General features: G+C 41.4%; 1 protein-coding gene and 1 long non-coding RNA gene across 3 annotated transcripts in view; one reads left to right on the top strand and one right to left on the bottom strand.

Moving 5' to 3' along the window:
• Nucleotides 1-11,622, bottom strand: part of LOC129822045 (hypoxia-inducible factor 1-alpha-like) — a 23,652-nt gene extending 12,030 nt beyond the window's left edge. For both annotated transcript variants that reach the window (XM_055879907.1, XM_055879908.1), the window contains exons 1-5: nt 11,453-11,622; nt 4,887-5,074; nt 4,544-4,698; nt 2,663-2,747; nt 2,387-2,502 (exon numbers count right to left, since the gene is read on the bottom strand). In XM_055879907.1, coding sequence (XP_055735882.1) covers nt 2,387-2,502; nt 2,663-2,747; nt 4,544-4,698; nt 4,887-5,074; nt 11,453-11,484 — 576 coding nt within the window. In that variant the 5' untranslated portion in view covers nt 11,485-11,622. The remainder of the gene's footprint in view (nt 1-2,386; nt 2,503-2,662; nt 2,748-4,543; nt 4,699-4,886; nt 5,075-11,452) is intronic.
• Nucleotides 3,514-16,634, top strand: LOC129822047 (uncharacterized). Its single transcript, XR_008754440.1, has 3 exons — nt 3,514-3,600; nt 15,183-15,222; nt 15,432-16,634. It is a non-coding gene; the product is annotated as an uncharacterized LOC129822047 (long non-coding RNA).

Genomic DNA, 16,634 nt, shown 5'->3' with positions numbered 1-16,634 from the left:
CGGACACAAGCTAAATGTTAACAAGCGGACATAAACTAATCGCCTAGATCAGACAACCCAGCTCAAAGTTGTACTCAAAAGGCTACTCTCACAGTTTTCTGCATACACAAAACAAATATTAGAAAGCAGGGATCTTGATCAAGGAGGGGGTTGATTGTCTGTGCTGTTAAACTTGCAATCTAGCTGTTTCAATTAATTTGCTATGGCCTTGTGCTAGTGTTCCAGCTCAACCAACGTTCTTTGGCCGTTTTTCAGCCTTGGGTGAATTTTGACTCGTTCTATTGTCCAGCCTAACAGCAGGAATCTTGATCAAGGAGGGGATTGATCGTCTCTGCTGTAAATCTTGCAAGCTAGCAACTTAGCAAACCAAATGTATAGCTGGAGAGAATTTATTTGGCACATCTTAGATAGTCAAATGTATAGTTATAAGATAATTAGCTAGCAAACAGTTGTGAATTTCAAGTGTAACTTGATCACCTCTCTGTGGATCGAGCGGCAGGTCACAACGTTTCCATTTGCTCTGTGTGCTCTTTGAGCCAGTCACATGGTATATTGGTTTATAATCAGCTGCTTGGGGAACAACTTCATAATGAAACAGGCGAAATGAAGAACGCGTTCTGCTTCATATATTAACCTAGTGCACAAGTTGACAGCAGGTACAGTGCATTCGGAAAGTATTAAGACCCCTTGACTTTTTGTTACGTTACAGCCTTATTCTAAAATGGATTCAATAAAAATCGTCATCAATCTACACACAATACCCCATAATGACAAAGCGAAAACTTGAAATGTTTACATAAATATTCAGACCCTTTGCTATGAGACTCAAAATTGAGCTCAAGTTCATCCTGTTTCCATTGATCATCCTTGAGATGTTTCTACAACTTAGAGTCCACCGGTGGTAAATACATTTGACTGGACATAATTTGGAAAGGCACAGACCTGTCTAGATAAGGTCCCACAGTTGACAGTGCATGTCAGAGAAAAACTCAAGCCATGAAGTCGAAGGAATTGTCCGTAGTTCTCCGAGACAGGTTTGTGTCGAGGCACATATCTGGGGAAGGATACCAAAACATTTCTGCAGCATTGAAGGGCCCCAAGAAAACGGTGGCCTCCATCATTTTTAATGTAAGAAATTTGGAACCACCATGAATACCTAGAGCTGGCCGCCCGGCCAAACTGAGAAATCAGGGGCGAAGGACCTTGGTCAGGGAGGTGAACAAGAAACAATGGTCACTCTGACAGAGCTCCAGAGTACCTGTGTGGAGATGGGAGAACCTTCCATAAGGACAACCATCTCTGCAGCACTCTACCAATCAGGCCTTTATGGTAGAGAGGCCAGACGGAAGCCACTCCTCAGTAAAAGGCACATGACAGCCCGCTTGGAGTTTGCCAAAAGGAACCTAAAGGACTCTCAGACCATGAGAAACAAGATTCTCTGGTCTGATGAAACCAAGATTGAACTCTTTGGCCTGAATGCCAAGCATCACATCTGGAGGAAACCCCATCCCTACGGTGAAGCATGGTGGTGGCAGCATCATGCTGTGGGGATGTTTTCAGCGGCAGGGACTGAGAGACTAGTCAGGATCGAGGGAAAGATGAACAGAGCAAAGTACAGAGAGATCCTTGATGAAAACCTGCTCCAGAGCGCTGAGGACCTCAGACTGGGGCGAAGGTTCACTTTCCAACAGGACAACGACCCTAAGAACATAGCCAAGACAACGCAGGAGTGGCTTCGGGACAAGTTTCTGAATGTCCTTGAGTGGCCCAGCCAGAGCATCTCTGGAGATACCTGAAAATAGCTGTGCAGCGACGCTCCCCATCCAACCGGACAGAGCTTGAGAGGATCTGCAGAGAAGAATGGGAGAAACTCCCCAAATACAGGTGTGCCAAGCTTGTACCATCATACCCAAGAAGACTTAAGGCTGTACTCGCTGCCAAATGTGCTTCAACAAGGTACTGAGTAAAAGGTCTGAATACTTATGTTTTTCATGTTTCATGTTTTTTTTTGCAAACATTTCTAAAATAAACAGTTTTTGCTTTGTCATTATGGGATATTATGTGTAGATTAATGAGGGCTAAAAAATATATATACATTTAGCATGAGGCTGTAACTTAACAAAATGTGTAAACAAAAATCAAGGGGTCTGAATACTTTCCGAATGCACAAATTATTTAAAAATAACATTTTGACATTCACGAAAAAACAAGCTACAAATAGTTAACGGTCTCGATGGTTTTGAATATTTAAAAAGCCCCCCTGTATACAGTATGAACGGTATACAGCCCAAGCCTAACGCCCTATGCAGGTGTGGCATTAGCAGGTGTATGGGGCTTGGGGCGAGCTCATTAGTGCTGTGTGTGGGGGGGGGGGGGGTAAACAGACCTTCCAGGTGGCAGACTTTATGTTGACAGTGCGCCCTCTACTAGTCAGAGTGCTCTTCATCCTAAGGAAGAAGTTCATCTCTGTGTGTTGCTGCACTGGTTTCTTCTTGGACACACCTGGGTTGGAGAAATGGTAGAGTTACATACCTAAAGCCTGGAACCTATGTGAGCATGCATGATGAACACACACACACACATACATATATGCATGCACGCAGTCACACGCGCGCGCGTATGAACGCACACGCACAAACATACAAAAGGTGGTTTGTCTCACCTGGCCTAGGTGCCAGGAGATCCCGTAGCTCCTCTTGGTCACATGGGTGGACAAAGTCATACACACTCTGACCCAGCAACTCCAGCTAGACAACATAACAATAATAAAACCATGTCAATACAATACCACACAGGCCCCTTCCCATGAATTACAGATTCTGAAAAGCTGCAGTGCAGGTTCTCTCAAAATACTAAGTCAGAGGATATCACACCAGGTGCTTTGTAGCTTGTGTTTGCTAACTCCTACAAACAGGATGATGTCTGCATTTTCTTGGTAATCCAACCAGACTCTTAGATTTGTTCTGCAGGGTAATCTATGGGACCATTAACTTTTAGCTCCCACTTCACTATTGTGGGATGATTCTCTGTAACGGCTGTTGATTGTATTACATGGCTACACTTCAATTTATGAGAGAAAAAATTATAATATATATAAAGTTAAAAATCGATATATATATATTCTGTAGAATTTGAGGGTTCTCAGAGACTATTCTGAAAGAAAAGGAAGCACGTATATGTAACACATACACTATATATACAAAAGTATGTGGGAAACCATTCAAATGAGTGGATTCGGCTATTTCAGCTACCCCCATTGCTGACAGGTGTATAAAATTGAGCACACAGTCGTACAATCTCCATAGACAAACATTGACAGTAGATTGAAAGTCACTGAGCTTTTCAGTAAGGCCAAAGTGGCACCGTCATAGGATGCCACCTTTCCAACAAGTCAGTTCGTCAAATGTCTGCCATGGTAAACTAAGTGCTGTTAATGTGAAGTGGAAACGTCTAGGAGCAACAACGGCTCAGCTGCGAAGTGGTAGGCAACACAAGCTCACAGAACGGGACCGCCGAGTGCTGAAGGTCGCAAAGTGTGAAAATCTTCTGTCCTCGTTTGCAACACTCACTACCGAGTTCCAAACTGCCTCTGGAAGCAACGTAAGTACAAAAACTGTTCATCGGGAGATTTATGAAATGGGTTTCCATGGCCAAAGCAGCCGCACACAAGCCTAAGATCACCATGCACAATGCCAAGCGTTGGCTGGAGTGGTGTAAAGCGTACTCTAACCTGCCCAGGGACTGCGGTTGAAAATGAGCCAGCTGGCTAAAACCAGCACTTTTACTGAAACGTTGATTAATGTGCACTGTCCCTGTAAAAATAAAATCAATTCAACTCAACTCTGGAGTGATGAATCACGCTTCATCTGGCAGTGTCCGACCTCACTAATGCTCGTGGCTGAATGGAAGCAAGTCCTCGCAGCAACGTTCCAACATTTAGTGGAAAGTCTTTCCAGAAGAGTAAAGGCTGTTATATCAGCAAAGGGGGTACCAACTCCAAATTAATGCCCTTGATTTTAGAATGAGATGTTCGACGAGCAGGAAGTGTATCGTGTGTGCTTTAACTCATGTGTCAAGACACTGAAATATCCAAAAAGCCTCATGATTTCAAAACGTTAAAATCAATAACGCAACATAGAACTACGCAATTGGACAACCAAACTGTTCATCAAAGGCCATGAATAGAAACTCTGTAAAACACGCAGTAAAAACGGAATAATATTAACATTACTCTTTGCCATTCGTGACGTGGGAGTATCCACTTTTTGTATTGAGTCTGCATTCTACTAAGTATTTAACTGATTCATTCTACCTGACTATACTCAATAGAACTTTGTGGATACAGCCTGATTGTAAACACATGGGAACATCGCACAACAGCAGTGGAATTGTAAACTGCTATAGTACTACTATATGCCATTATGCAGATGCTTTTTATTCAAAGAGACTTACAACAGTGAGTGCATTCATTTTCATATGGATCACCCCAGTAGGAATCGAACCCATGACCCGGACGTTGCCAGGAACATGGGGCTGTATGTACCTGTGGGATGCCCAGGTGTTCGCTGACGCTGTCACCCAGGTAAATCATATCCCCCTCCTCGGTCATCACCAGGATGAAGCCTGCCAACGCCCGGGGGTAAAACCCATCCACCGTGTCCTCGTCTCCATCTGTGACGCGCTCCTCACTCGTATCCTCTGCAATGACATAAAACACACGTCACTATAAAACACACCCAATGTCATGTCATATCAGAACCTTTTTGGTCTGGACTAACACCATCTTGGGAGTTGGTTACTACTTGGAAAGTAATAAAGAAAGTAGGCCTGGCTCTCTCAACCAGTCACAGTACAGTCCAGGACATAACTGGCCAATGGGAGCCCACCTGAGCGGAGGTGGTGCATGCGAAGGAAGCTGAGCGTCACCCTCATGATGGCGGCCTTGTCCAGGTCGGCGGAGACTCTGCGGGGGAGGGGCAGGGTGTGAGCCAACTTGTAAAACAGCTCCGTCTCCAGACTCCGCCTGCAGCGCGCCGCATCCCGGGATCGCACCTTCCGCTGATCCGTACTCGACCTGGACACAGGGAAGAGGGAGAAGAAGAAGAAATGATGAGGAAGTGATAAGGTACGAAGAGAAGCAGAAGAACAGACCAAGGCATACTGAGGAGGTGTTCATTCAGGAAGATAAATCCTTTGAGATTTCTTGACATCCCTGCGCTCACAAATGTAATCTAATTTTCCGATGTGTGAAATTCTAATCAATCAAATGCCTAAAACCCTTTAAAACACAGATTTCAATATATTTTTTCTGTGAAGTCAGTCATTGGGTCCACAATGCCAAACTAGATATTTAACATCCACTTACTATCTACAGTGTAATATCCACTTCCTTCTCAGACACCAAACTAAATTCTAATTTCAAACATTGTTTAATACTCTTCATTATCAAACTTCTATGACCTTTTTTTTACTCTTGCTATCACACCTCCATAACTGAACAAGCAAATATGGAAATATTCAAACTCACACATACAAACAGATGGAACAAAATGTATTTCCTAAATTGTTTCCTCTTTGATTCAGCATGTAGGGGCCACCATTTGTAGTTTACGTGTTCACCAAGTCACACTGTGTCTGGGAGGGAGAAGGGAAACGATCCTACCTAAACCACAGCCCTCAATCTCCTCTTACCTCCCTCCCCTGATCTTCCTCCCTCGCTCCACGGGGACACAGGCAGGCTCTGTTAACCTGTTTATGGCATCTGACCCCAATCAACAGCCGGACCCTCACTTCCGCTTCTCCCTCATGTCCTCCATTGTCATTGCCCCCCCCCCCCCAATAGTCTCAAAGAGCTACTGAGATTGTGCCCACTTCTTTCCCCCTGGCTTTTCACAGGAAATTTAAAACAGATGTGATGTGTATCTAGATGTGTACCTGCAGGCTGGGTGAAATGGTTCAGGAATTCTCCCCAATCTGTGTTTATTCAAAGAAAATGTCATTGATTATATAATAACTGTAACAGATCCTTACCAGCTGAGGTAATATGAAGTGAGAGTAATGAGTTTCGTCATTGGCCAGGGTGTGACAGAATGTGCTCGGTTTGATTTGAACATGGTCAGATATATAAGTGTTCTCAAAGAATTAGCCTAAGTAACAGGCAACATATGGACACTTCCACGATAATGGAACTGCACTGAGATTCAGATTTTTCACTTAAAAATGTATGCTAAACTAAAAACATTGATTTCAAAGTTTAACAAACCATACAACTATCCACAATAACTACTTTTACCAATTTACACTGAACATTTTACAAAAAAAAACATTACTGGAAGAACTGTGCAGATGCAAAGTTTGGTAACAGAATTTCGGTAAAATCTCCCTTTTTATGTGACCACGTTTTCCAATTTTTTCCCTCCGAATTAAGATTCAAAGGTGCAGAACTACAGTAAATAAAGTGGATTTACACCCGGTAACAGAAATGCGGTAACGGAATTCCATCATGGGTCCCTGATCTGTCCCACACAGAAATGCATAATTATGGATGTCATTCTCTTCATGGTGATGCATCCTAAATATGTACACAACAGTAGAAATATGCAATATCCTCCTTTGCATATTTGGGTATTACTCTACACACTGGCTATTATTTTAATGCCATCCACTACCAAACAAGACCAAATTTGGTTAATCCAGACCGGACAAAATCTGAACCAATCATAGAAGTTTGTTTCACAAGTTTGGACATCAAAATACAGCTCAGTAGAATACAGTACAGTGTGGGACTGATTTCTTCATTCCACTCCCGCTGCTTTTCATACCACGCCCGCCCGCTCCCACTGATGTCTTGTCCGACTTCCACCTCCTCCCGCAAGAACTGGTCCTGAACCCGACCACAGTCCCACAAAGTTATTTTAGGAGTATTTGAGGCATCTTGATTTGCAGCCCTGGTCTTTCGTTTTGAACAGATTGGGCTACAGATGAGCGGTTTTCTGCATTGTTAAGGTGCAACCAGGGACACAAAGCCATGCTCCGTTTGTTTCTATGGCAGAGGCTGTGGTATAGCTATGCCCAAAGCCATACATAAAGAAATAAATGACTTTGGCTAAGCCTAATCAGACTTTCCTGTGCTAATGGTTTTCAAAGACAAAGTAAAATAATACAAACTCGTGATGCGTGCCTCTCAAATGATACATTTGTAACAGCCGGAGCGCACTGGAGCTGAAACAAGGGTACAGATGCAACCATGTGTCATTTAATGTATCTGACCAACACTAGTGTTCCCAAGTCAAAATTCCATGTGCATTTCACGTTTATAAATGAGTTTATTTTTAAAAATCAAGATTAGAAAAAGTTTCATGGCACACTTAAGAGTTACTCAAGGCACACCAGTGGGCAGCGGAAAACCGGTTAGGAACCACTGGCCCATCATATTTAGGAAGTTAATTTCCATGGAAAAACAACTGCATGTGATTCTCCGCCCATGCATATAGCCTACAGCAGGGCTTTCCAACCCGTTCCTGGAGACCTAATGGACGCTAGGTTTTAGCTCCAACCCTAATCTAGCACACCTTATTCTAATAAATTGCTGGACGATAAACTGAATCAGGTTAGTTCCAACTGGGGTTGGATTTAAATCCTACAAGAGTTTAGCTCTCCAGGAACAGGGTTGGAGAGCCCTGGCCTACAGTTATTTAACTGAGAACATGCATGGGCACATTTGATCTTGCACGCCCAACAAAAATGAAATGCAACCGAACTTGAAGAATAATTAACCTATGAGAGTTTGTGAATAGGGCGACAGAGGTGCTTTAATACAATATATAACACATAAAAAATAAAACAGAAAGACAACCGTTCAAAATAATCTGCAGGACCAAAAAATATGATCATGCCAAAGTTGTCCGTCTGACCGCCTGTTCCCAGCATGAAAGGAATGCAACCGAATGGCAATGCTCTCTGTAGGGACCCGCAGGTCCCGCGGGATTCAACGCTCTACAGTACAGTAGGGAACAGAACAGTAGAGTTCAGTACAGTAAGGTCAAGTAGAGTATAGTTCAGTAAAGTATATTAAAGTTCAGTACAGTAGTGTACTCAACTCTACTGTGTGCTGTACTGAACTCTACTCCACTATTCTTCCTTACTGTACAGTACTAAACTATACTTTTCTTTAATGTAATGTACTATACTGTACCACACTGTGCACTACTGTACTGTAATATACTGTACTGTCCAAACTTGTGAAACATAGACATCTATGATTGGTTCAGATTTGTCAGGTCCAAATTTTAACCAATCACAGACTTCTAGATTTGGGGCAAATTAAAACCAGTCCAGGTCCTTCATTTATCAACCGTGCGTAAATGTCTTACTAGGTTCTGGCGTACGTGAAGATTCTAGGATTTTCGTGTGCCACAAATTATTGGGAAATATCAAACTGTCATATGCAACATACACTCATGTTTTCATTGATAAATCAGAACCATATTATATTTGTGCTCTTGTGAACGAGCATTACAACCCCCCTGGAAAATGCCCCCCCATTCACCTTTTATGGTAACGAAAATGCCCTCATTTGCTGTATGATTTGGAAATGTTGGAACTAGGCCATGTTAGTTTCTAAAAGAAAGCACAATAGCAAATTTGATCACATTTCTGTAGAGGTGTGGCCAGAAAGTTTTAATATTTTAGTCACCTTTTCCAAACACACTGGCCACGCATTTTGCATGATTGATTGTTATTCAATTATTCAAACAATTTAAATGTAAATGCTACAGCCCACACTATGCAAAATAACATTTTGTTTGTCAATAGATGATTGTGTTTCTATCTTCTGCCTTGGTATAGGCTATGACATCACACTCCTATCTCACAGCAATACTGCAGCCAACCCATACTGTCCCATAATGTACTTGTTGCTGTTGAAGTAAGAGTTGTTGTGTTGAAGGGGTCACAGGGCATTGCCTGCCAGGCCCCGTCTGCTGATTGGTCAGTTCATTGGAGCCAGATCCTTTTAACTCCTGGGATCTTTATCGCTCAGTGGCTGGTATGCTGGAGTGGGGGAGGGGTATTTGAGTGAGATGGAGCCTCTCAGCAAGCCTGTTCGTCAGCTTTTGACACGATTAAAGAGAGTGCAAGATATTTTGTGATTCTGTCTAAAAACACAATTGTATTTGTAGGGGTTGAAAAAACATGAAGAAAAAAAAGGTCTAAATCAAGGAATGTCATTTTGGCCATAGAAATACTGTCTTAAGCTACAGGAATGAATGGAAAGATTTTATACAATTTGATATAAGAGATTTTTTAAACCTAAAAAACACTTGGGCCTTGTTACAGTTTATAACATTTATAACATTTAACATTTATACAGACAGATTGTCATGAGATATCTGCTCCATTTTTTGTGCACATGTTGACAAGATGTTGGGGAATCACTGAAGTGGAATATTGACCCACTGAGCTTGCCTTTTGACTCAAACTGAATTTTTCCACTGCTCTATGTTCGCTACATACTTCAATCTGAGACTACCATCGTTGAAGTAATTTGTGGTGATGTCAAAAGGAGGGGTATTGTACAAAACAAAGTCATCAGCAATTGGATCATCTCTAACCAGAGTATCAAAGCCAATGACTAACGCTTTATCCACGTGTGTTCTACAGTATTTCACCTTTTAATGTGTATAGTATTGCTTACTAGGTGTGTCTAACCAATTTCGTAACCACTCCCTCTTCCAATTATGGCTAATTATGGCTAATTGGAAAAGCTGTTCAAAAGAGGACATTGTATTCCTTTTTTTTGTACTCCCTGACGAAGGCCATGCAGCCGAAACGCGGCGTTTAAAAAAAAACGTTGTTTCTACTGAACATGCCATACTAATAAAGGCATTTTAATTAATTATATGAAGAGTGCCTTGGTCCTCTTTTCTTTTTGATGACCAATTTACCCCTTTTACCAAAGAGCACCTTCTGTCTACCAAAATGTACTATTGTGTACCTTTGTAGCGCTTCCCTTCCTCCTCTTTCTACTACATAAAATAAGGTTGTCTAATAGTTCTTGGACAATTTACAAAGCCAATATCTAAATGCAGTGACACATAGGTGTCATGCCCATTGGGGGCACAAGCCCCCTCAGAGTTGTCCAGTATAAAATAATATATAAAGGATAATAACATTTGTCTGTAATACTACTAGCCATAGTTTTTATCAAGTTTGCTTTAGCTAGCCCTGATAGGTTCCCAATCTCCCAACTTCATAACTAGCTACCAAGAAGCCATTTCAGGCTATTGTAACAGTATAACTTTACGTCGTCCCCTCGCCCTGACACGGGCGCGAACCTGGAACCCTCTGCACACATCAACAACTGTCACCCACGAAGCAGCGTTACCCATCGCGCCACAAAAGCCACGGCCCTTGCAGAGCAAGGGGCAACCCTACTTAAAGTCTCAGAGCAAGTGACGTAACTGATTGAAATGCTACTAGCGCGTACCTGCTAACTAGCTAGTCATTTCACATCCGTTACACTCACCCCCCTTTCAACCTCCTCCTTTTCCGCAGCAACCAGTGATCCGGGTCAACAGCATCAATGTAACAGTATAACTTTACGGTGTCCCCTCGCCCCGACACGGGCGCGAACCAGGGACCCTCTGCTCACATCAACAACAGTCACCCACGAAGCATCGTTACCCATCGCTCCACAAAAGCCGCGGCCCTTGCAGACAAGGGGCAACCCTACTTAAAGTCTCAGAACAAGTGACGTAACTGATTGAAATGCTACTAGCGCGTACCCGCTAACTAGCTAGCCATTTCACATCCGTTACACTATCAATCAAGTTAGAGTAGCTAGCTTAGCTAACTATCTTAGCTGGCAAGTGTAAAGGACATCGCGCTGCTTGCTTAGCGAGTACCACTTCCTCCCAATTCGGACCATACCTGGAGTGAGCTCAGATCCTCTGCCTTGCTAGCACAAGTAACCACTCTCCTGAAGAGTGTTACCAGTTAACGCAACATGAAAAGATAGCTGAAGCCTGAAGTGGGGACCCTTCAGGCTGAGGAGTAAGTTTCACACATCCCCATCCAGCTACACATGCCTGTGTGGCAAGGTTGGTAGACTTCAGGAATGCAAGCAATAACTAAATGTACTGAATAAGACTTACATTCCTTACCCAGATGTTTGGCCCTAAATAGCAGGAAAAAGCAGTTCCTCCAGGACTTTGTGCCCCCTCAGATTTTTGGGGTACATGACACCCCTGGGAGACAAGACTTGAAAAATGGAATAAGTGAATTGTACTTCAAAAAAACTTTGTTAAACATTTTGATATTTCGGATGTGTACATGTGTGCGCATGTCCAAGTTATTTTGGAGTCGGCAGACAATAGGCTACGAGAACACTTGGAATACATCGACGATGTCTAACTGAAAACGTACATGTATAACTCATTTATAAATGTCTTACCGTTTTACAACAGGCTCTTCTTTCGTATCCATATTCAAATCGTAAGCTTTAAGTCTAAGATTTCAGGTTTTGTTTTATTATTGTTTTATTCTATACTGCTGTTCTGTTCAACTCGAGAAAGATCTAACCACAACGCCTCGTACCGCCTGCCTTCCGCCTTTGCAGACATTCTAGCCAATGAGAGGGCAGATTCCCATGTGAACAACAGGGCTGCGTTCAGTACGAAAAAATGTACGGCAACGTTCAATTAAAGGGAAATGGTGCTGTTCTAAACGACCATTTGAAAAACGGTAAGGGTTTGGGGTTGGAGAACGCTCCGCTTTCCTTTAAATACGTAACTCGTTGTTTCAAGCAACGGAGCAAACGTACCTCAAAGTCTGTTTAATGACGTTTTGAGCTAACATACCGTTCGGTACAAACCGTCACGCAACGTAGCAAACGTTCAATCAAACTGAACACACCCCAAGCACAACTTTGATCTATTGGGCTCGTTTGAGTGATACGGCTGAAGCAACCGACTGTAGAATACATTAGATGAGTGAAGTCGGGTGAGGTACATTTGCGACAGCCGAAGTCGGACACTAATATGGTTTTCTAACAGCAAGGCTCAGATCGGCATGGCAGGGTCATTGTTAATGAAAGTTTGTCTTTATAATGTCGGAATTAATATGCCTCCAACCCCCATATCACACACTCACAAACTGAAATTAAATGTGTGCACATTTTACAGTCAATTAGTGACCGTCTCAAATATCACATGAATTTGTATATATCTACTGTGTACATGAACGGCAGCTAAATTGGTTCCTGTTTCAGTAACGTCTTTGATCACGTTCGTGTAGGCCAGACAAAAACATTCTAATGATTGGTTGAACTTGGTAAAGAGCAACTGCAGAAACTAACAGTTGACTGTAGTCAAAACGTCATGAAATCGGATCATGATTTATGTAAAGGCAATGTGCAACACACTTTGAAAGCCGGTTATCCTTCCTATGGATGCGTTTAGCTAAATACATTTCAAAGTCTGTTGCGTTATAGGAAGAAAACAAATCTGACTTGCATCTACATGTACACTACGTGAACTTTGCAAAAACATGTGATCTAAGGTCATGCATTTTTTTATGCAGTCAACTTCAAGTCAATGCAGTTGCTTGTCACCGACTGCACCATGCAGTTAGCCTACCAAGTGGGAGGCACTGTTCATTATGGTGTTTTTGTTTGACCCACGCAAATGGTACCAAAAACCTGACTGAAACAGGGACCACCTTTACCACCACTCATATGTAGGCTATACAGTGGATATGTACAATTTAATGTGATATTTCGAGGCTCTCAGTCTCACTAATTGATAGTACAATGTACACATATATATGTACCATTTGTGAGTGTGTGATATGCGCGTTGGATATATGTTTATTTCGACATTACAAATAACTTTTATAGACAATGGCAACACTGTCATGCTGCTAGGAGCCTTGATGTAGGGAAAAGGCTATAGGACACTCCTGACCTGCAAACCGATATTTAATTGCAGAATTTGTAAAAATTAGGTTAGGGGCTAAGTCCCAACCTGGCCCTAATTTGAAAGCTTTTGGAAGCACGATCCAAGTGTAAATACACTAGTACAGCCTTTCTTAAAGTATGGGTCGCGACGTGTCAGTATAATTATTTAATTCATTACTGGAAATGATTTGGCCAAGTTCAACTGCGTTCTCTTTTCAATGCACTCTCTGCGTAGCAGCCGTGTCTCTTCTCAGTTCCGCAGCTGCGCGAGTGGGAGGGAGATGCCCGTGTTCTTCGCGGTTTATCGGATCTTTTTTCTGCAGTTTTATTGAAGATCACTCCGCGACCCACACACTGCAGCGCTCTCAGACACTGACTTGTCATTCTCACTTGCCATCATCAAATGGACTCAAGCTAGCCTCATACAACGATGAGTTTCTCTCTCTTGGTTTCATACAAACTTTGAGAAATATCGAGGGGCGCCCACAATGTGTTTTGTGCGGGGAAGTGCTTTGTAATGAGTCTCTCAAAACGAACAAATTAAAACGACACGTCCTGACCAAACATCCACAGCATGGCGGTAAACCCAGGGAGTTATAACACATGCAAAGTGTATGAACAACATCAATTGCCCAAAGTGTAATTAGTTTATCCTGATTTAAATTATCATCAGAGGGCACCCGTGCAGTCACTCTACGTTTGTTGAAGTCAGTTCAATTAATGCGACCTCCCGAAGGCTTCTCAAATGATAAATACGAACATAATTACAGCAACTAAAGAAATGAGGGATCCGATTGAGGAAACATTATTTCACAGAACAGACTTCTCTCGGTGGATAAGAGGACTCCAACCTGCTCTGTCTTTAGAATCACAATCTAATGTTTTGGTTAAACTATATTTACTATATCTAGTTGAATAAATAAAAAAATCGACAAACATCAGCCTCATATGAGCTCTGGTTTGAGGATCAGGAGAATGATGGGAATAAGGTGCAAGGTGATAAGTAGGTGTTCACGGGTGTGGGTGTGTTCAGACACTCAAACAATCAGGGGTTCATCTGGAGTTCTAAGATCCTTTGTGAATAGCTTCCATAACGTTAGCTAGCTACTATAGTTCAGAAGAATTCATGTAAACGTTAGAAAGCCGGGTATGACCGTTGTATGACCTATAGTAGCTAGTAGTAACGTTATGTCCTAACTAGGCAGAACTAGGTTTGTATTATTTACTGAACGACATTCTGCCCCATATATTGTATATATCGTTTCCATAAAACCAACATGGCTTTACAGTTATTAACTTAAATTTCCAATCTAGAGAAGTTTTCACTTTTGTGAGAATGAACAAGTTAGCTTCGTTGACGTTAGTTAGCTAACTAACTACTGTAATTAAGGACAGTGAGCTGTCACGACGAACTGAATCTGGCTTCATTGTTAATTTGTTCATCTTTCATGGAAGATTCTTTATCCATAAAATTAAGTGGCCATAGAACAAACCCATTTTCACATTATTTAAGATAGAATTTAAATATTATTTTGAAATGATTAGTAAATGTAAAAACAAAAAAGAAATAGGCACCATAAAAGTATTTAACAAATTGAAAATTAATATTGATATGTAATACCCTTGTCTGTTAGGTTTATGTACTCTTGTTTGTATATTTCTGTTTTTTTGTATTTGTGTGTTCATAATTAAAAAAAAATATATTTTTAAAAAACGAACTGAATCTGGCAATGGAGGGCTTCCTATATAGCTTGCTGGATGGAGCATGAAATACCATGAACTCACAAGGGGGCATAGCATTACATGTACAATACTATCCCATTTTCGAAACGTTACATGTATGCCCCCTTGTGGAGGGAAATTAATAGCTTAGATGGTAGTTATACATTGGATTCAAAAGCATAATGTTATTAATACAGTGACTAAACTACCTCTTGTGTATATATGCATGCCCTTCAGAATCCAAACACAGTATTGCCATGCAGCAAAATGTTGCCTATAATCTTTCAAGTCTGCCTGATAAAATATTTAATAAAAGATAGCTTGAAATGTGATATTAGGCTTGTATGGCAGTACTTTTACTGTATGGCTAGTGCTTTCTCCAATATGTTATTCTATTTTGCATTGAATTGTATGTCAATGCCATTTATCTTTCAACATTTATTTAATATAAATGCTTGTAAGACTATTCTTTGACACATTTTCCCTTCCTTTGAAATTCTTATAGGACAGAACATGGACACAATGCAATTGTGATCAAGGAGAAGGTAAGGATTTGATAGGACAGCTGCATTTTGAAGTGTGAATTTAACCTACATAACAGTCAATACAAACTGAAATCAATTCAAATGGTACACCAAAGTGTCTTTGGTGAGTTGGTTTTGGTCATTTCATGGGTATTCCTGGTAGGGACATGTGGTACCTTTGCTTAGCCTAACTGGACTCCGGCATGAAACCTGAATCTGTTTGTTTTCAGAAATTCCGAAGTATCTGGATGGTCAGTGGAGGATGTCTGCCAGTGGCTTCAGCAAAATCAGTTGGCGGACTACACCTCTCCTTTCCAAAGTTTTAAATTTAAATACATCAATTGCATGCAAGGTCCAACCAAAACTTGACTTCCGCTTTTAACCCAACTACCGTGTAGCTCTTGTTGTGGGGGTGTTTTAACTGCCTTGCTCAAGGACAGAACAACAGATTTTTCACCTTGTAGGCTGGACGACTCAAATGCTTTAAATCCTAGGCTACCCGCCGGTCAACACCAGTCAAAATGCCTGCTTTGTATAACTGCCTAATATGAAACAAGCATTTTTTTTGTTGCTCATAAAACAGATTTGCCACATTGGTCTGTATCACCAGAGTGAGCCAGGGTTCCTGTTAACATGTGAACTTGGAGGTTGCATGGAAACATGTAAATGCTTTGCGTCATATAGGACACATATATACAGAAAACACAATCATTTGCTGACAGATAGGCCTAATGGTTCTGTAATCCCTGTGCCTGACTACATTAAGGAAAATGTGAACGACTATGACTCTGATCTCGAGTGGGCGCCTGCAACTAATGTTATTGTGTCCATGAACTTCAAAACTGAAGACTTGGTTAGATGCCTTAAGAGAAACCTCTGCCTTTTTATGTTGAAGATCAGAGAGAAACATTGTGTTCCTGGGACTGTGCAGAGCAGTATAGTGGAGGATCTTCATACTATATTTGATTAATGAATGTCCCACTACAGCGATTACTTTGAAATTCCATCTTCGAAACATTCACATCAATATAGATGAGGACAATAACTTGTGTGAGCTTTTAAACCAGATAAAGGTTTTTGAAAAGTGCATGAGAAGCATCAACACAGAGTGAATACTGGAGCAATACTGCTGTAAAGAAATGGGAATGGTTAGACTGAGTGAGATACATCTGAGTGGTGAAGAACAGGACAGAGGCAGTTTTCAGTACATCCCACTACCTGATCATTTGAAGAAGGTGGCACAAAATGAAGATGTTTGGGCGAGCTTAAATAGAGAAGAAGAACATGCCACTGATAAAATCTTGAGTGATTTCACAGATGAGGGATTTTAAGAGCAATCCCTTGCTCACGCAAAAACAAACGATGTGGCTTAATTTTTATAGAGATGAATTTGAGGTTGTTAATCCACTTGGATCAATAAAAGGAAAACAATA

Source organism: Salvelinus fontinalis, chromosome 24, assembly GCF_029448725.1.
Source record: "Salvelinus fontinalis isolate EN_2023a chromosome 24, ASM2944872v1, whole genome shotgun sequence".
Classification (NCBI taxonomy): Eukaryota; Metazoa; Chordata; class Actinopteri; order Salmoniformes; family Salmonidae; genus Salvelinus; species Salvelinus fontinalis.
Note: the sequence above shows the minus strand (reverse complement) of the source record. Positions and strands in the feature narration are given on the sequence as shown.